Consider the following 20,865-nt stretch of genomic DNA (forward strand, 5'->3'; position numbering starts at 1 on the left):
AAAAAAAGTGAACAGACAGACAGAGGGTGAGAGAAAGAAAGAGAAGGATAATGTAGGGAAAAGGCGAACATGATGAGGCAAACTCGAGCCAGCGAAACGCCAACATCAACAGTCACATAAAAAGTTTAAAATAAACACATAGCAAGTCTCAAACATTGGCAAATAAACTAAACACATAGCAGTAGCAGCAGTAGGAACAACAACAACAACAACAACAGCAAGCAAGCGCAGGCAATATATTTATGCGTATAAAGATGGTATTTGCATGAATTTTGCTAGTAGATCGGTAATTAAACTGTTATGTCGAGTAGTAAACAGCCATCGTTTTTGCGAGGCAAACGGAATAAAGTGAGAAAAGGGCACTCACGACGAATGTGCAGTATGCACTGTGCTCTCACAAATACAAACATACACACATACGAAAGGAGACCAAGAGAAATAGAAAGCGGGAGAGTATTAAGCAATTCGGTGCTGTGGTTGTCACACACTTGCATCGTTTACGTGAAAATTGGTGGCATAATTTACATATCTGCTGAAAAAGCAGCTTTCATCCATTCGAGATGTTCTGGGGTATCCGGTTGCACATTCATGTGTCCATCGGCCATACAGTCTCTCTCTCGCTCTTCGTCTATGTGTGTTGTGAGCGAGGATCGAATTGTTCGGTTCCACCTCGTTCGTTGCACACACTTTTGCATCCCCATTTTTCCACATTGGCCAGAGAGACAAACGACACACAAGCGAAGATGAATACAATAAATTAAAAAAAAAAAAACGTACACGACCGAACAAAAAACGCATACACATGACACGGGATAGTACAATGATCGTGGCAAAAAGCCCGGTATACACAGAGAGATATCACACATAACAAACGAGGATTTCAAGGGTCAAAAATGCAAATGAAATGCAAAATAAGCGAGAATTAAACGGATCGAATGAAAGCAGATGCACCAAAATGAGTAGCAACAATGGAATAAAATTGAGACGACGACGACGACGACCACAAACAGAAAAAAGAGGCACTTGCACATAGCAGCAGCAGTGGCGGTGATGGCGGCAACCAACGAGAAAAACGAACGACAACAGCACGACGATTTTCACGGAATGCTTGTATTTTCGTCGATTCACACTCGACACACTTACAACGTAATCGCCGGTGCTTTAATTTTTCTCTCTTTCTTGCTCTACACATTTTGCACACCGACCGACCAACCGATCGACCATCCAAACGAACTGAACGCTCTCTCAACTTTGGACAATTTTTTGCACACTACTCGGTGCTACCCGTTTTTTCTCATCGTCGCTACCGCTACGTCGTCGTTTCGCTGTTATTTCATATCAATGACATCGAGAGCAAGATGAATACACGATGTAATTTTCCTATTAGTGAGCGTGAGTGTGTGTGTGTATGTGCTACGGATGTAACAATATTAAAAGTGCCATTGCAACGTTTAAAGCCATTCGACGAAACCCCAACGGTCTCTGGGCCATAATATGCAGACGATGAGAATCAGCGAGTTAACTTATTGCATTGTTACTGAACCAAATTACCGCAGCATAATTTCAGCTACTAGTTAACAACAGAAAAATTAGCCTCGATTTTGGTTTCATCATACGAAAAACCATACGAAGGTAGAATATGACAAAAAAAGAAGTGCGTTTTATTTCCGTAACCAAACAAATCGGTTTCGATTGCAGGCTAGTATAAACATTGCTCGCTCTTTCAACGATGATATCGACAATTTACTTGCGACGACCCGCTTGTGAGTTGTTCGAAGAAGAAGAAGAAGAAGAAGAAGAAGAGAAGGAAAACATTGTGAATTTCTTTATTAGTTATTAAAATTCAGAGCATTGAAGAGGCTGGCTATGTAGCGCTGCTGGTGAACAGATCTGCTGTTGGTTGCGTGCATATTCGCTGTGACGCGCGGTCGTTCATTTAACGATACTGACACACAGTGTTTGTTTCTTGCATTCACACAGAAACAAAAAGAGAAGCATATACAACACACGAGACAGATCATAAGCAACGCACGCGTGCACACAAATAGCTGCCGTTCGTGCCTCGTGTGTTTTATATGCTTCTCTTTCTGTTCACCAGCACCGGTACTTAGCCAGCCGCTTCAATGCTTTGTTGAAATTAATACAGAAAATGTTAAAATTGATGGAATAATTGAAACGACCACTACCACGAACAGACAGCGAAACAAAATAAAAGCCTCAAAATGAATTATTGAAATGAAGAAAATATTCAGCTTCACCATTTTTCTAAAAAAAATACTCATTTTTTTTTCTCTTCCACAGATATGACTATGAAACCTTGCTATTGAATTCGACATTTTGTTTGGTGCCCCGAGGACGACGCTTAGGTTCATTCAGGTAAATATTTTCCCTTCTTTCGTTTCTGCCTTCTTTCGCATTGAAAATATTGTATTCAATATTTTGCCGAGTCAATTTACGTTATTATCGGTCAATTCAGTTTCGCTCAATCGTCCATTAAAAGCAGCCGCACTCGGGCTATTTATGGACGCCGGAACGAGCAAATAAACGAGCGGGATTGTGGTGTGGAGCCTTGACAGCAGTAGCAGCAGTAGCAATACGAAGCCATTGAATGGTTTCTTTATTTTTGGCAAACAAAGTACTCGAAAAACATTTAATAATGCATTAAATTATATATAATAGATTAAATTAAGCCGAGGATAATATGTCGAAGAATATTTAATATAGACTTATTAATATCAATTGACAAAATGAAACTTCAGCAAAGCGACTCAATTTGGTTTTTCGCTCGATTGTTCATTCGTTGGTTGGTTGGCTCGCTATGTCTCTCTCCCAATTTCCTATTCTTCCATTTTCTTTTCTTGTTGAGCATGAACGTAGAATCGGTCTTCGTCAAAGTTATTTTCTTTCTTTCTTTCTCTCTCCTACTCAACATCTTTCATTGCCTACGAGAAAACATTCTTAATGAAATGAGATTTCGGTGAATAGTGACGCCTAACAACGGTACATTTTTTTTCCGGGGCAATTCAAAACAAAGTATTTACATTGTCGTATTTATGTGATATATTCTTTGTTGTTGCCAGTAAAAAGTACATATTTGTGTGTGTTCGCAACCGAATACAACCTTCCACAGCACAGTAGAAAGAAAATCAAGAATACGGACAATAGAAGAAAAAGCGACATTGGAATATGCAAGTGAAACTAATATTTTCGGACACCAAGTTTATATATGTATACACACCGATTTTCAACAGTTGCGATAAACAAAATGCATTCTATTGCCTTCATTCTCTCTCTCTCTCTCTGTCGTACTTCGGAACATGGAATTTAATTAAAGCAAATTCAAACAGGAACCAAATACTTGGTGCTGATAACGTCTGCCGTTTGAATGACATTGCTGGAGAGTGGTCTGGAAATGCATCGAAAAAAGACTTTCTAACACACACACACACACACACGCTCTCACTGGCACAAACAGCGGACGGGTGAGCGAAAATTGAGCAAAAATGACACAAGGGAAATATTTGTAGACGAGACGAAGCAAAGAACAGCTCCACACATTTAAGGCAAGAAAATGCTAAGCTTTCCCCAAACAGCATTTGCAACATCAGTTCTTATCTGTCACTGCGTGACTGTGTGTGTGAGCCGTGTGCTGCTACTTTTTTTCTATTTTTCTCTCTTGACATTTTTGCACAATGAGGCAGCGATGGAAAGAGAAGGAGAGTGCTGTTTTATCGCTGTTGGTTTATCTAGCTTGCCGGGATTTTTTTTTTCCTTGCTTGTTCGCTCCCTGTGTTCAGTAGTATTTTTCCCTCGTGTAATTATGATTATGTCATCGCTTTGACAGTGTCATTGTCATTTTATCAAATTGATGTCACTGCAATTCTACTGAATGCTGGCCATCGTTCTTAGTCTCTTGTCGCTTCTTCGTTGTCACTACTATTCTTGTTGTTGTTGCTAACACATTTGATTCATAACTTCTGTATGTGTATGTTTTTTTTTGCATCGCTTGCAATTATTCCCTTGTTCAATGTGATATGCATAAGTAAACACAATACATCGGATTTCATAACCAGACTCTCAATTAAAAAAAGGAACGAAGCGAGAGAAAAAACAATATTGATACCACATTGAGATTTCATTTATCGCGCGTGAACGCTCGTTCATTCGTTTGCCCGTTCGATCGTCCACATGCTGCCACACCAACGGTGTAATTTGTGCACAATTGCTGCTCATTCGACAAATAAAGCTTCTTAACAGTTTTGCCACTGACTTATAAAAACATATCGCTTGGCAACTAAGAACTTCTGTGACAAATTCGGTATTCATTTCACCCTCGGAATTGAAATTTACAACGACGACGACGATGGGAAGAGCAGAAGCCGAAAAAGAAGAAATAAAGAGAAAAAAAATATGAAAATAAGGCGCATACTTACTTAGTTTTGCCCGATATGAAAATGAAGATGGAACGAACTGTAAAACTGTTCATGGTTCAATGAAAGATATAATCATATTTTAATTATGGAGTTTAAACTTTTTGTTTTAATTTATAGGTTCCTTGAGGCGCTTCAAGCCGGCTGTATACCCATATTGCTATCAAATTCGTGGGCACTTCCATTTGAATCAAAAATCGATTGGAAAATGGCTGCCATTTGGGCTGATGAACGACTTTTGTTACAAGTAAGCCACATTCTCATTTCAATTTTTCGTTCGGTGTGTGAGAGAGTTTTTTTTTTCTTCTCTTGCTCGCTCTCGTTCTGCAACATCGGAACGAAGGAGTTTCAGAACATTCTCATTTTTACCACTCACCCACTCTCTCATATCTCATTTTCTCTCGTTGAATTTCAATTAAAAATAATGAGCGTTTTGTTTATGTTATCAAAAAGGTTCCAGAAATAGTAAGATCGATATCAGCGACGAAAATCTTGGCGCTACGACAACAAACGCAAATGTTGTGGGAACGTTACTTTGGATCCATCGAAAAAATTGTATTCACAACCTTCGAGGTAACTACTATAGATATACGTAATATTACATATATTCTGAACACACATAAAAAAAAAACCATATAACATTAACCTGGAAATGAAAAGATTCCTTCTTTTGATTTCATCTCTCTATTTTTGTTCACTTGCTCTGTTCTTTTTCCTGTATCGTGCACGGTATTTGTGTATGATTGGAAAGACCTTTTGCAAAGTGTGTGCGTCACACACATACACACAGAGTTTTGTTCAATTTTGTCGTTTGGTCTGTTTCGGTGAATTGAATATGTTTCCGCATGTTCTGTTTCACTTACTCCCTCGTGGAAAACTTCAATTCGTTGCCACATTGAATCAACGCAAATAGAATGTAAGTGTGTGCTATGTATCTTTCCGTTCAATTCGAGTCAGCTGTATACAAAAGCCTCTCGATTAAATGACATAAAGAAAATTTGTGCTTTTATTTTAATTGTGAAACGGCAAAAAGAATATCAACATCAACATTCAGTTTGTGTGAGCATCGAATACAATATTCTAATAGACGTTTTAGCGGATGAAGGCCATTTAATGGCCTATTCGTACCATTTTAATACGATGTATACTGAAAAAAAAGCGTCGGTAGCTCATCAAGCTCACGTCAGAGTTCAGGGACAGATTCCACCTACAACAAACATAAAAGTTACTCTCATATCAAAATCGAATCAACAAATTGAGAAGAAAAAAAAAGAAAAGAGAGAAGAAAAAATCTGAACAAATCTATAAAAAATTCATGAAAGAACCTTGTATCATGGATAATTGGGTTTGGGTTGTATTTTTTTCTCGCTTCTTCTTTTCGTTAAAAGCTTTGGGAAAAGGAACAAAAAAAAACATTCTGAGCAAAAAACATGTTGAACTAATTTCTTTGACACAAATTGATATGAAACGATCATAAGTTGAAGCGAAACATGTAAGACTATTTTGTTTTCAATAACGTATAACAGAGCCCAGGTCACCGGGAACTAAACCATTGTAATGTGGTTACTGAACGCAAAGTTCTACGAAAGATGAACAGAAAAGTAAGTTGATGGTTTGCACACAATAGGCTGACAGCGGATGAACGACAACTGCACCAACCGATTCAACTTACAAACTGTGCAATATGAAAACATAACACCCTGACTCAAACACAGGCACAGACACGGCGAAACGAAGACAAATAGAGATACAGGCAAAGAAAGTGTGAGGACAAAAACAAGAACGAGAGCCATTGACCGAGAAAATCAGCAAAGCGTACAAACTTTCCGATTTAATTAGTTATGACTTCATTGTCTGTGCTACTTGAATGTTCAATTCTTGGTTTTAAAGACGGACGAATCACAGTCGACACAGTTCTGATGTTGTAATATTCATGTTCAGTCACAACAATGCAGAGAGCACCCCCAAAAACTGATCTAATGATGAAATAATTATTCATATGGCGATTGAAGTAGTTCAAACAACTCAATACGCCCATTGTGTCGCATAAGGAAAATTCAATTACAGCGTCATCGTCACCATCGTCATTTTTGCTCTCTTTGTGATGATGCTCACTAACAGGGCCCAAATTAAAATGACATTCTATTTGATTTGGAACGACGGTAACAGCTCTATTGCCAATGGTTTTGAAACGAATGAAAAGAAAAATAAAGTAGCGAACATTTTTAGAACTTTCAAATGATTCAATTTTTTTTCTTTCAATCCAATTGGGTCAGATTTTCTAGTAGTGGTCAATTCATCACGTAAATATTAAATGCACACAAATGCCAACAATCATATGCATAACATATATATTAGAAGTCAACACCTACTAATCTAATTGCAGAATCATAATAGTTTCGGAAATAACTTTCCATCGGTACACACACACACACACACACACACACACACACACACACACACACACAGCTGATGCGAATTTGACTCGAATCCAAAGCCATGGGCCATTCCAGCCTATTTTGCAGCACAAATTTATGCTGAATCGTTGTGTATCAATACAAATAATTTTAAGATAAATGCTCGTGCTTAAGCGAAACAATGCAGCAAATAGCATTTCATTTTCATTCATATCGTGCATATGTGTGGACGTATGTAGGCCATACACGATGCTGCCTGATAATAATCGTAAGCAATGGTTTGGCCAATTTTAGGCGCTGCAACAAGAAAATGCACACAGAGTAGATGCTCGATGTGCAAATCAAACGATGCTCTCGTCCTATCGTCCTATCGTCTCGCTCCCTCACTCGCTCTTCTTTCGAATACGTGCCAATTGTGGAAAGAAATTTGAACGCAAGAATGCAAAATGTTTGTGGTGTGTTATGTGCTTTGGCCTGATAATGCTATGGCTACTTTATGGATGTCGACACTTCAAACACGAGCTCATATGGAAACTACACAGTAAACCAAGCAAAAGCATCTGTTTTCGGTTTACCATTTGTTGCGCATTGCATACAATGAACACAAATGCACATGCACATGCATTGGAACTTTGCAAACAGTTTCATTGCACCAAACTCTCATTCCGTGATTTAAATCAATTTTGAAGTATTCGACTTGATATGCAAAGTTGTTCTCGTTACTAGCCCCAACGTGTGTGTGTTTTTGTGTTTTAGTTTTGTTTCACTTTTGGATGGTGCTAAAGCAAAACAGATTTGCAATGATTAGACGATTAGAAAATTTGGTTGAAATTGTGATAAAGCCCGCGTTTCGTCTCTCATTCGTTACCTGCTGACTTTTCTTAATCCACACTCACACACACTCACACACACACACACACACACACACAAACGCACACAGTATGCATTAAGTTTTGATCAAAACTTTCCAAGATATTGGAATGCATTGGGCCCTCATTCTAAAGTTCAAATCATACGATCATCGTCTTTATTATTTGCTTAACGTCCTATGACAGGCGGCGAACGAAACTTGCAACTCTAATATAATTTAAAATGTAACTTGGAACTTATTCATGGCACAAGAAAACTATAATAAACTGAATTTGGTGACTTATGCGTTATGTGCCATGCACATTGTTTGCCTTGCAACTGATCCATTTGTCGAACGAACGGACGCATGCTATTCTTTTCCACTTGGTTTTTGTTGTCTATTGTTCTCTCTCTCTCTCTCTCTCTCTCTCTCTCTCTCTCTCTTTCTCTCGCGTGCGCGCTCTCTATCTTATGAAAATCGACTAAAGGAAAGAAGAAAACGCAAGTCATACTATCACTATTAGCACATTCCTCCGTATAACCTCTAAAATTGTGTGTATATTTCGCGAGTAAAATATGCACGCTAAACTAAAATCAAATAATTCGACCAATTTTCGGTGGAAGACAACTGAAACAGAAAAAGAAATAACGTGTACAAACTTCATTCGAATAGAACATATCTTATGGGATTACAAGCTCCAGTTCATTTCCATTAAGAGAAATGAATAATTTGGCTCGTTTTCGTTTGAATGCATGCTAGCACATTTCGACACATACGACGAAAATCGGTTCACCCCATTGTCCTAAACAAAATTACGGAATATGCGTACGACACGAAGCATGAAATCCAAAATTATAGAAGTGAAACAAAATTCCATTGGAAATTGTTTTGTGCGGCTTTTATTGTTGAGCAACTATTCGAAATCCCATTTTAATGATAAAGTTTCTGATCTTCGCCTCTTCATTTCTTGCACTCATACCCAAAACGACAACCATTATTAGCATGTTGAATTGCGCACAGAAAAAATAAAATGTCGGAAAGCATCAGAAAGTTTATCACAAGAAATCATTTATAGTAAAACGATTTTCATTTGCAAGTTGCATGCAAAATGCAACAACAACCAAGAAAAAAAAATGGAAAAAGAGAACAAAACAAAGAAGAAGATATCGATTTAAATCGAAATAGCATCAGCATTCGTCGTTTATATTGAGAATGCTATTTTTGACAACCACTTGATTCTACCATAATGGAGTTACCTGCCAAATAGAGGAAGGGATTTGTTACACAAAATCGATTGTGTTACACAACTTTGTGCGCTCCCGCTGTGTTTGTGTGCGCGTCTTTTTTTCTGCATCATAATTTGTGAGATTTTCATCCGTGCGGGGAATAACAACAGAGCGATAGAAGAGACAGAGGGTGTGTGTGTGTGTGTGTATGAGAGAGATAGAGAGAGAAAGAAAAAAGAAACGTCGCTCTGAATGATGTAGACAAGCGGTTTTCTTTTGTTATCCAAGCGCCGAATAAACCCTCTTAAATGATGCATTGGAGCGTTGATGCTCCTTTTTTTTCCTCTATTCTGCCTTTGCTATTCTGGCGTTGTTATCGCCGGTGCTGGTTGTTATTGTTGTTGTTCCCGTTCATCATCATGATATTCATACAGTCTGGATGGATGAGATGGATTTTCTGTCACATGCTGAAAAATTATATTACTCAAAATTCGTCTTATGTTTTCATATTCGAATTAGCTCTTGGTGTGCTCGATGATGATGATGATGATTATGATTCAGCCAATATTTTAATGTCACGTCAAAAATTCAATGCACGACGTGTATTGTGTTACATTAAAGAGTAAGCGCACGCGAGCGTACGTACGAACGCACATCCAAATGTTCTATCCCATCCACACATACTGGCACAAACAACACGTCTCCAACCACTCTCCGCCACCCTCCAAACATTTGTTGAACAACAAAAGGTTGAACGGCTCTTCGAAAACACTTATTGATTGTAAGTTTTATATTCTTAATGGCGTTAATATCTCCATGAGATTGCACATTTCAATTTCGTGTCTTCTTTCACGAACAAAAAACTCCTCTCTTTGCACATACAAATTTTGAACAGAATAAATTGCAAATTTTACACAAACAAATCGAAAAAGGGTTTCGAGATTTAGCCGCTCAACGTGAGAACAACGTCATTTTAGTATATTTTTTGGGAAGCTATTTAAGAAATTGCGAAAATGAATCAATTTTGCGGAATTCTCTAAATCATTCGGATGATTTTTGTGCATTGCGATGATTTGTTTTCGTTTTCAATCATCTTAAAAGAGTAATGGAAAAAAAAACACCGAGAAATTCAACGCAATTGTGCATTCTTATTTGCAATATGCATAATTGCTCGTGGTTAAATCATCAAAAAAGTTGTGTTTTTAGCAAATTAAAAGCGTGCTACGCTACTTGGTTTTAGTGCTCCTTTTTTCAGGTTTATCCCCTTCACTTTTGGTTATTAATATTTTCTTTTTGCTCGTGCAGTCGGTGGAATGACGTGAATTAATAGCCGAGCATGGATTGTAAGCCAAAGATGCAAAAAGATGGATAAAAGTACATATTTTGTTGAGCGTACGAAACGTATTGTGATGATATATCATCACTTTTGTATGTTCACTCTGTCTCTCTCTCTCTCTCTGTATTTCTCTCTCTCTCTATGAATGTTGGAAAAGAAGTCTGGGAGTGAATGGGAAAAAAAGATTGGAAAGAGATTTCAGGACGAAAGCGACATAGAGACAGACGGAGCGAGCGTAAGCAGTTGGGCGCATTTTATTTGAAATCAAGTTAACGAAAAGCATTAGTCAAGTTAACGTATCGTTTGCACTATAACATCATAATAATCCTATAGTATTATTCGAAAAGTTTGCATCTCGAAGAAATTGAAATGTATGCACTCGTGTGTATTTACGTGCATGAGAGCGAGAAAATGATGGAGGCATCACATATTAATGCTGGTGGTGGTGGTGGTGGCGAGGCCGTCGATGCCGCTATGAAAATGCATCAAAGTGGTGCTGTAGGATTGCAGTGTACAGTGGGAGTGAGGGTCAAACATTTATGTTTGAATGAACTGATGCGCTACTGTTGCATCACAACAACATGTAAATTATTGAGTGGAGAGCCAATCTTTCCGTCGCGGCCAAAATCGAGCGAATCGCTCTCTCCCTCTCTGTGTGTACGAAGTGTTTAACACAAAGTTTTGGGCTATCGGCAGGCAGGCAGGCAAGCATACATAGTCTCCGTCGCCATACCTACGTCCAGCCCTAGAGTTTGGTCATATTTTTTGAAATATCCTTAAAGATAAATAGAACTCCACCGAAAAGAGTTTTTCGAAGCAAATTACATTACATATTTAATGCGTTTCACTTCATGCAAATGTTTGTTTTTTGTTCATCGCTTAACGAAAAGTGTTGTTGTTCATAATTTTGCACAATTTATGCAGAAGAAGTTCGACTTATTTTATTACCATTTTCAGTCTCATAAAATGTTTGAATTTGTGAACTCGTCCGAGAGATAAAGAAAGTAGATTTAATGGGAAGAAACAGAGAGTGGAAAGGAGGCAACGGGGCAAGGCTAACAGCGAAGAAGCTGAATGAAACTTTGAAATGTTAAGACATCTTTGAAGCAGAAGTAAATTGTTAAGTGAATGCGTTCGGCAAAACTTGGAAATAAACACAGAAGATTCATTGCAATTCATCAATCAAATTGTGGTAATGCTTCGCTTTGCGCAACAGGAAACAAACCTCTTAATTGATTAAATGAACTCTGGCAAGCGTTCAATGAGGGAAATCCACAGAGGCTCACACACACAAAGACACGCACGCACAGTAAGAGAAACATGTTATTGAGATTTAGAAAGATCAAAGTAATGCCGTTCTTAAAACTTTCTCTCTCTCTCTCTCCCTCTATTCAAATTTCCAGCACAATGGAAAATAAAATTGAATCACTCCAATAACCGGGGGAAAGCTTAACTGAAAAATATTGCCGGCGCTTTGTGTTTATGTGTACGAGTTTGTGTCTGTGTGTGCACCCACTCACATACCCATGCATGGTAACAAAATATCTTCTTGAAATGCGTACAAATGTTATAAGCACACGATGATAATTGGAAAACAAAAGTAATTTATCAAATTATAATTTGTTTATGAGTTGAGATTGTGATTCTGTTGTGCCCAGAAAAACCCATGACATAGCCGCTATCTCTCTTGTAGTTCGTAACCCATATCCTCCTTTCTCTCTCTCTCTCTCTCTCTCTCTCTATCTCTCTGTTTCTCTATCTCAATCGCATCCGCTCGACGACTTGCAGTCGGTCGTCCAATGTATGGGACGATAGATGGAGTTTTGAAATGATGAGCTTTGAGTTAGAGGAAAAATATAGACATTAGAGCACAAGCAAAGTTACTCTTTGGTCATGAATTTAAAGAGATTTTCTTAAATCTTGCTCAGCGCGAGCACACACACAACGCAGCCGAAGCATCATGCCATGCATAATAATGGCCGGATGCAGCTTTTGTGCGCGTGTTTGTGGCAAAAACTGTTTATTTGATGTTCATAATTAATTCAATTCGCAAAGGTAAAGCAAGACAGATAATCTGATAATAATGGAGAAAAAAAAATTGCTCGCGCGCGTTTAAAAGAAAACGAAGAACACTCTCTATCACTGTTTCACTCGACAGATAGTTCAATTACGATCTGAATTAAAATGCTTCACTTGTCACAATTTTTTTCATTTCATTTTTATTTTCGTGCAAAAAACTTCTACAAATACGTAACCGTCATGCTCTTACGATTACATTACTCGATAGCTAGTTGGCTGTTTGGTTTCAGTTTATGCCATCAAAACAATGCAATGCGCCCGAATGGAATACTTCCTTTTTCCATTAAACAATTATTATTAACGAACTCGCATCAGTCGATCGCTATCGCAATGAACACCAAACCACCGGCAACACCGGCAACGGGTGGGGATAGTGCAACGTTCATGTTTGAACAGTGAAAACAAACGACAAATTAATTATGGAAATCAAAATTGCGATACACTGCACACTGAACGTACCGACACATAATAATAATAATTGCACACGAAATGAAATTACAAATAAAAACTCCATCTCTATCGGAAAGTTTGAGTGGTTCGTTTGCTTCAAGCTGATCGTAATGCTTAAGTGCAGTGGGAAAGTACGTGTGTACGCATTCGTGAAGAAAAGAAGAAATGAAAAAGAAAAGTAAAGAAAAGCAAACGAACGATGATGGAATGAGAGAGACAGAAAAACGAAGGGACTACACAGAGAGTTGTGATAGAGAGAAATTAAAAGCGAATGAGAGCAGGAGAGCGAACGAAAAGAAAATCGTTTGATGGGAAAAACGACGACAGAACGAATCACAAGGAAAATGCACAAGAAAAAGAAAAGTAACAGTGAGTGCATGTTCCGTATCGTCGAAGTTGGATTCTTCTCAATTTGCATTAATTATATACGGAAAACTTGACACTGCGGAAATAAACTAATAAAACTTTTCGATTCTCATGCTCACACACATACACACAGGCCGTATGTGAGGAAGAAGATATGCGATATACTGTGTTGCCGTTTGCAATGATGCACCGTGCAATATCGTTACGCATTATCATACATTCAACATTTGAATTAAAACCAAAATGGACACTGAACCGAGACATACACGCATGGCTTTCTCTCCCTGAGAATTGAGAGAGAGAGAGAGAGAGAGAGAGAGAGAGAGAGAGAGAAAATGCAGCAAACTTTTTAAATCACATTATTCGAGCGACGTTTTTAATACAATTATCATTTCCTTGTTTTCAATTATGCAGGCATCCTTCAATATTCTCTTCGAAGAATTCTTTTTGCTTACCTCTCGCTCTCGCTTGCCGGCTCCTTCTCTTCTCCTGTGTAAGGATGCGAGACGGATGCGCGTGTGTTTTGCAATTGCTTGCAAAAAATAAAATTATTCGAGATGCTATTAATCTTGTATCGGCAGTGCAATTGCATTAATCAACGTCTGCATTATCCGTCACTCTCGATGCACTTCAAATCCTAGGCTGCCGCCGAATGCACATGCACTTTTCAAGCTTCTCGGTGCACGTCTTATTCAATTTATAATAAGCGTCAAATTCATTGATTTCATTGGCTTCGTCACACTCACATCTCGGTGAGGAATTATCAAATAACGAACATTAACGAACCGACGAGCAAGCAAACGAACGAATAAACTGAATTTCATCTTTTGCTAGGTAATTGCAAAGCAGTTGTTATGCAGCGTTGCATTTCAAGTGGATTTTCCGCGGAATTTCAAACATGTTCATTGCAATGAAGAAGAATTTCCCCCTGAACGCCCACTGGAGATGCGGTGTGTTTGCTAATGTATGCATGTGATGGAACTATTTCTCGTCCAAGTGTCAATACCAAAAACACAATATTACAAACTTCACGTATTTTGTCCTTCTCGAATTTCCTTTGAATTTCATTAACATCAATGTTTTTGCATCGCTCGTTCGGAACATTCCAAAATCGCAAGTGTATTTACATTGTCTGCAATTAAAGCTCGTGAGCAAAATATTCACATCATGCATTTGATTTTGGAGCTTCGAATTCAAACGGTGTGGAAATAAAGCGCTTAAGCTTTAAATTAATTGAGCTATTTCAAAGGTGTAATGCGAACGCATGTTGTGCGCGTACGCATACCAAAACAACATTTTCGATATTTCAATCGATTTACAACCACAGAAAATATAACGAATAATTAGCACAAATTAACTGGCTTATATAATTGCAGTGCAACAATCTCAAGTCATGTGTATGATTGTGTGATAATCAATTTATGCCTACGCACTCTATGTCTGTTTGTCTGTCTCTCTGGAACGCGCGCGACGTTCCAATCTAGCACCATTCTTTTCTGCTATTTCAAAAGGAAGGCGCACTGTAGCTGAATGATGTTATCATACACAAGCCAGTACCAATTCGATAGGTTTATGATGGTTGCATGACTCTTTGCAACATTTCTTAGACAATATTTCATTAGATCGGTGGCTGTTTGGGTATACCCACCGACGAATAGATTGGTTTCTTTCGAAATGTGCCCTCATGACAAATGGCTTGAATTCACCGTTTTGTATGGCGTTTGCCCCGGAAGTAAATGCACATAATTAAAAAGAGCTATCAATCAACGTTTTCAGTTTACCTGTGTGTTATTGCGTTTTTGTTCCAAATGAATTAAGCCGATATAAGTCTGTATACTGAGACTGACTACACTACCATGCTAATAAAGTGTGTACACGATGCACAAACGCCGCCGCCACCGCCACCGCCACCGCCACTCTCATGGTCCGTTCGCAATAAACCAAAAGCCCCCACTGATACGATAGTTACCATGTTTCAATTTATCCGCTGTCGTCGTCGTACCCGTCGTTCATGGCGAGCTAATCAGGCTTATATCCCAAATACATCAATCACATTTTTCGTAATATCCGGCCAGTAGCTAAGTCTAAGCAAGCATATATCAAATAAGCAAATTCGCCGGCAATACCGACTCCCACTTTGACAGGCGATCTCTTCGCCAATGTATTCTCAATACAGTCTATACTTTAATATGTGATTTGAGTGATTGCTATACTTCTGTGAGCGTTCTCTACCGCCCCCCCCCCCAATTCCGCTCATCCGTCCATCTCCTTGCCGCTGTGCCGTGCATATTTTTCCGGTACGAGAAAGCAGAAGAATGGGAAACATTAATTTGAAATGTAATTCCGTTTTACAACTCTTCTTCTCTTCGAGCAAGCGAATTATATTGAAACAAAATTTAATTTGAATTTTCAATTCGAATTCGAAATCGAAACCGAGAGACGAGAGAAAATGGATAAATATATTTAGATACTCGAAATGGTAAGGGAAAACAACAATAGCAACAACAAAAACCCAAGCAAACAATTACGTGTGAAGAAATGAATGGAATGTGTTGTGTAAAATGTATGTAAAACATACGGATTAGTTAAAGAGATCCACAAACAGATTTGGCATAATGCAAAAACAGACGGTTCATGTTTTTTCGTTGGCAGACTGTCCACTTTTTCATAATTTTCTTTGCTCGTGATGCGCGCGCGCTCGCTCAAGCTGGGCAAAACAATAACAAAAGAAACCCAAATGGCATTATCTGCTTTTGGCGTTATTTTTTTTTTTCTCTCGGAGAATTCCACAATGTGTCAATGGTAACACAATCAGAGTAATGTCATCAAGAAGAAGAAAAAAAGATGGAGATGGTTAAGAAGTGTGGCCAGCCTATCTTTAACGGATTTCAAGGAGGTTAAGGTTCTGTATACAAGCGTCTCAAGCGCATTCTTCCCCATTTCAATTGAAATCGTATTGTGTGTGTGTGTGTGTGTGTGTGTGTGTGTGTGTGTGTGTATCACACGTATCGAATTTGCTTATTTGGGGCCCCGATAGGAGTTTTCTCTTCGAACCAAATACGAGAGAAGAACGTACAACCGATTCAACGAACGAACGTGAAAAAATTGATACGAAAACACAACAAAAGCGAAAAAAGGCCGTTCACACTACACTTTCAACGGTTATTATGTATTTACAAAGTGCTTGAAAAGCAGTCGATGTTGTTTATCGATTTTGATTGAATGGGGAATTTAATTCATATGCTGTGCATTCTTTTTTATGGGTTCTTGTTAGAAGAGTAACTCCATCTCCATTTTCTTTTTCGGAAAATCCGATTCTGTTTCTTCCACATTTTTTTTGTTTCATTAAAATATTGACTTTGATTGTTGTGCTTCAATGGAATCGCTTAAAGTATTGCAAGTGTTTATTAGATCCTTTTTGGTTGTTTGTCGTCCTTCTCGTGTACGCTGTAATAAGAGGGAAGGGGATGATACGCAATTTTTTTTTTCGTTTATAGTTTGCCGCTATCAGACACAAATCGATATAATAAAATGAAAAGAAAATACCGAGATAGAGAAACAAAAATAGAAATCGCTTTGTCGTCGTTTCTGCTAGACTTAATATTTCATCATATCATTTCACGAAAATGTAGTGCTCAATGCCTTCGTATATAGTATTTATGCTAGAGTGAAATGAAATCATTAAACCAATAGTAAGATCCCGTTGACAACGGATTTTTATGATCTGTGAAATGTGCGTTACAAAGTAGTGAAAGATGGAGGAGATGAGAAGATGGAGGTGGGTGGAGCAATGTGTTTTTCTTTGAAATGATGACAAAGGATAAAAGCTGATACAAGATTTGTTTTGTCACTTGCATGATTTCTTTGAGAGATAAGGGCGTAATAAATTATTACTAAAAATCGCTTCGTTCTTCCCCTTCTTCTTCATCTTCTTCTTCTGTCGCTCTTAAGCACATTACGAGCATAAATGTATTTCATATGTGCCCAACGGATAAACTGGACCATCAATTGCTTTGTTGGACCAACAATGAAATGAATACACCAGAGCTAAAAAAAAAGGATGAGAAGAAGAAAAACGACCATAAAAATTTGTAAGCCGGAAAAGTTTGCAACGATGAAAACACATACGTCGAGAGAAAGAGAGAGCAGAGAGAGAGAGAGAGAGAGAGAGAGAGAGAGAGAGAGAGAGAGAGATAGGAAGAAAAACCGAAAGAGCGAGTAAAAAAAGCGCACACAAGTAATATGCTTGCACGGTGGCACCAAAGTTTGATCAGTGTCATGATACTTATGAATTCCCAACGGACGAGTATACAATTCACTGAAGATATGTTAACAACTCAAAGCTTTGTTGAAGTTATAGCGTGTTTGTGTTTGTGTGTGCAAAAGTTCGTAAGTGTATGTGTATAAAGTCGTTCATTTTGCGAATTATAAGTTTGGCCCCGTGGAAACTACGACTGAAAAGCATGCAGACACACAAACTCACCAACACATACAAAAACACCCGTTTTATTGCTCACTTAATTTATTTGGTCGAAAAGTGTGCGACTTGTGGGCGGCTCCCGAACCGTCTTCACTTGAGCACCGTATCAAATATGCAGCAATCATTCATTAGGCTAATGCTTTTTTCGATGGGTTTCTCTCTCTCTTTCTCCCGCTTTATGCTTTCCAAAAAATTGCGATGCTGCTATTTATAACAGAATGTACTGATTCGATAGTACAAAGCCAAATGTACGTGTGTGTGTGTGCACACCAGATCCATGGATCTGAATGTAGCATGAAAAATTTACCCAAACTAATAACTTAAAAAAGAATAAACAATGAAATGTATAGATAAATAATCAAGAGTTGCATGCCATTTGTAAACAAGAAACATTGCATGCTGAAATAAACACCAACGACGATGCCACACAGCTCACACATTGAGCATCCCAAAAACGAAACAATGATTAATCACTTTGTAATAACAAACCAATTTCCTGCACATAAATAAACAGTTATGTGTTCATTATGATGCTAAGCCGGTCGTCTTTTTCGCATTGGCCAATGCCAATTCAAAATGAATTTGTAGGAACAAGCTAACGAGGCGAATGGATGAGATAGAGAGGCAATGCAAAGTGAAACGCTGATAGCATTCACAAAACACGCAACAAGCAACGGCAATCCACACAATTGCCCTTTACATTCGTTCTGTAAATGAACGAGAGATAAAATTGGGCGACGTTTCATTATTAGTCCAAGTATATAAATTAAACACTCTCGATCCTTCACCTGGCCTCAAAGCTCACAGACACACACACTCACAACCAATGCACACATTCATTTCCATGCCCACTCTCTCCTCTCTCTCTCTCTCTCTCTCTCTCTCTCTCTCATTTAAATAGTTCGCTTTTCTCTCTTCGTTTTTGCCATTTGCAAAACGAATGAAACGAATGTAAATCCGAGACGGTATAAATAATGAATATGAAATTGCAATTGGACCCAATGCCTTCATATAGATTGTTCTAAAATTGAACAGGGGACAACCGATTTCTATTACATGCTCTCTGTCTTTCTATCTCTTGCTTGCTTGTTCACGTTATTTTGCCTCATGAACCCACCAAAAAAGCTCGACCATATCATTTGAACTGAACGAGAGATGCCAATGCATCGTCATTCATGCACAATTGTTGATTCAGCCATGGTGTGTATGTAATTTATACGCTTGCTTTTATACTCATATTGATATACAACTTTAAAAGTCTCATTCAGAGTGCCCACTTTTCTCGGCCTCTTCCACTCTCTCTCCCTCTCTTTCTCTTTCTCTCTGTGCGGCGGTGACGATGGCCTTTTTTGTTTCTTTGAGACTCATTGTGTAAATGCAAATGTTTTGTGCCATTGAATCCATTTTCCATTAGAAATACGGAGATTGGTTAGCGGATGTTTATGTGCAAGTGCATGAAATTCCATTTGAATTTTGCCATTCATTCGAAGTCTTTTTTCTCACTCAATCCCATTCTCTTATCAATGTTGTTGCTGTTATTGTTTCCGTCACCACCACCACCACTGCCGCCGACGTCGCCGTCGGGGCGAAGCATCGTATGAGAGTGTGTGTGTGTGTGTATGTGCATGAGAGACGTTTGGGCACGAACGCACTGCATTCGATCCACTTTAAACCCGTTGCAATTTTGCCAGGTCTTTCAATATAGTAGATCCATATACATGCCACCCCATTTGAATACACATACAATTTGATGTTGCTCTCTGCTCACAGATACGGTTATACTACTTTTTCACTCTCTTCTGTATGCCCTCGTCTTTCCAATTGTTGTAATTTCATTGTCATTTATTCTCTTCTTTTTTTTTCATTTCATTTGCAGATTATACGCGAACGCTTACCTGACTATCCGCTCCGAAATGGATTAATTTGGAACAACGCACCTGGAGCATTACTAACAATACCCACTTTTGCTGATTCGTCAGTAAAAATGCCATTTTTATTGGACATTTTGAATAAGGAACCAGGCCATAATTTTACAGCGGTGATATTTGTACAAATTGGTGTTACATTAACGCCAAGTTCGGCACTTTATCGTCTAGTCAAAACAATAACACGAAGTCAATATGTAGCTAGAGTGAGTATTGTTCTTCTTTTTCTTCTGTTGCTACTTCAGTCGTTATTTATCAATTTCACACGAAATTTCAAAACCACCATGCATAAAAGCGATTCGTTAATGACACTCTTTTGTTTCTTCTTCTCTTTTTGTCTGTTGTTTGTGTAACTCCATTTCATACAGATTATAATTTTATGGGCATCAGATCGACCGATACCGTCGAAAAAGCGATGGCCCAACACCGGTGCAATTCCGATGCATATTATCTCATCGATTGGTAACGATGAACGACCGACAATTTCGCATCGTTTCTATCCGCATAAATTTATCGATACGGATGCAATCTTGTCATTAGACGAAGATGCCATACTAAATACCGACGAACTAGATTTTGCCTATCGTGTGTGGCGTGACTTTCCCGATCGCATCGTTGGCTATCCAGCTCGGGCACACTTCTGGGATGATTCCAAGGTAAGCATACAAAAACGATGGAAAAATTATGCAATTTCCATTTGATATTCAATTTTCCATTTGCCGTTTGATTGATACTACTACAACGCTATGTGTGTGTGTGTGTGTGTGTGTGTGTGTGTGTCTCTTTCTCTCTCTGTCTGTCTTGCAACTTTACCAAATGCAGAATGCTTGGGGTTACACATCGAAGTGGACGAATTACTATTCAATTGTATTAACGGGTGCTGCATTCTATCATCAATACTACAACTATGTGTACACGAACTGGTTACCGTTGCTGCTGCTGAAAACCGTGCAACAATCATCCAATTGCGAAGACATTCTCATGAACTTTTTGATATCGCATGTTACACGAAAAGCACCCATTAAAGTCACTCAACGCAAAGGCTACAAAGACCGTGAAAGCGGAAGGTGCGAAAAACTATCATTACCAGCAATTTGCTAAATTATTCTTCTCATAGACGAGGGAAAATATTCACGAGTTTTTTTTTTGTTTTTTTGTTTTTTCTCCCTTTCTCTTTTTTGCTCTTGCTTTCTCTCACAGGAGTCCATGGAATGATCCTGATCATTTTATACAACGACAAAGTTGCTTAAATACATTCGCTGCAGTTTTTGGGTAAGTTTCAAACACTCTTTCTCTCCATTTTCCT

At 38.4% G+C, this 20,865-nt stretch overlaps 1 protein-coding gene across 13 annotated transcripts in view; it reads left to right on the plus strand.

The window, feature by feature from the left end:
* The window catches only part of LOC129577346 (exostosin-1), a 121,251-nt gene that overhangs the window by 95,153 nt on the left and 5,233 nt on the right, over positions 1-20,865 (plus strand). For all 13 annotated transcript variants that reach the window (XM_055464175.1, XM_055464174.1, XM_055464176.1 and 10 more), the window contains 7 exons: positions 2,302-2,376; positions 4,551-4,677; positions 4,884-5,003; positions 19,511-19,765; positions 19,928-20,215; positions 20,382-20,626; positions 20,760-20,831. In XM_055464175.1, the coding sequence (XP_055320150.1) occupies positions 2,302-2,376; positions 4,551-4,677; positions 4,884-5,003; positions 19,511-19,765; positions 19,928-20,215; positions 20,382-20,626; positions 20,760-20,831 (1,182 nt within the window). The remainder of the gene's footprint in view (positions 1-2,301; positions 2,377-4,550; positions 4,678-4,883; positions 5,004-19,510; positions 19,766-19,927; positions 20,216-20,381; positions 20,627-20,759; positions 20,832-20,865) is intronic.

This window comes from Sitodiplosis mosellana, unplaced genomic scaffold (genome assembly GCF_009176505.1).
Source record: "Sitodiplosis mosellana isolate CC-2019 unplaced genomic scaffold, AAFC_SMos_1.0 Smas_scaffold_6197, whole genome shotgun sequence".
In the NCBI taxonomy this organism is placed as follows: domain Eukaryota; kingdom Metazoa; phylum Arthropoda; class Insecta; order Diptera; family Cecidomyiidae; genus Sitodiplosis; species Sitodiplosis mosellana.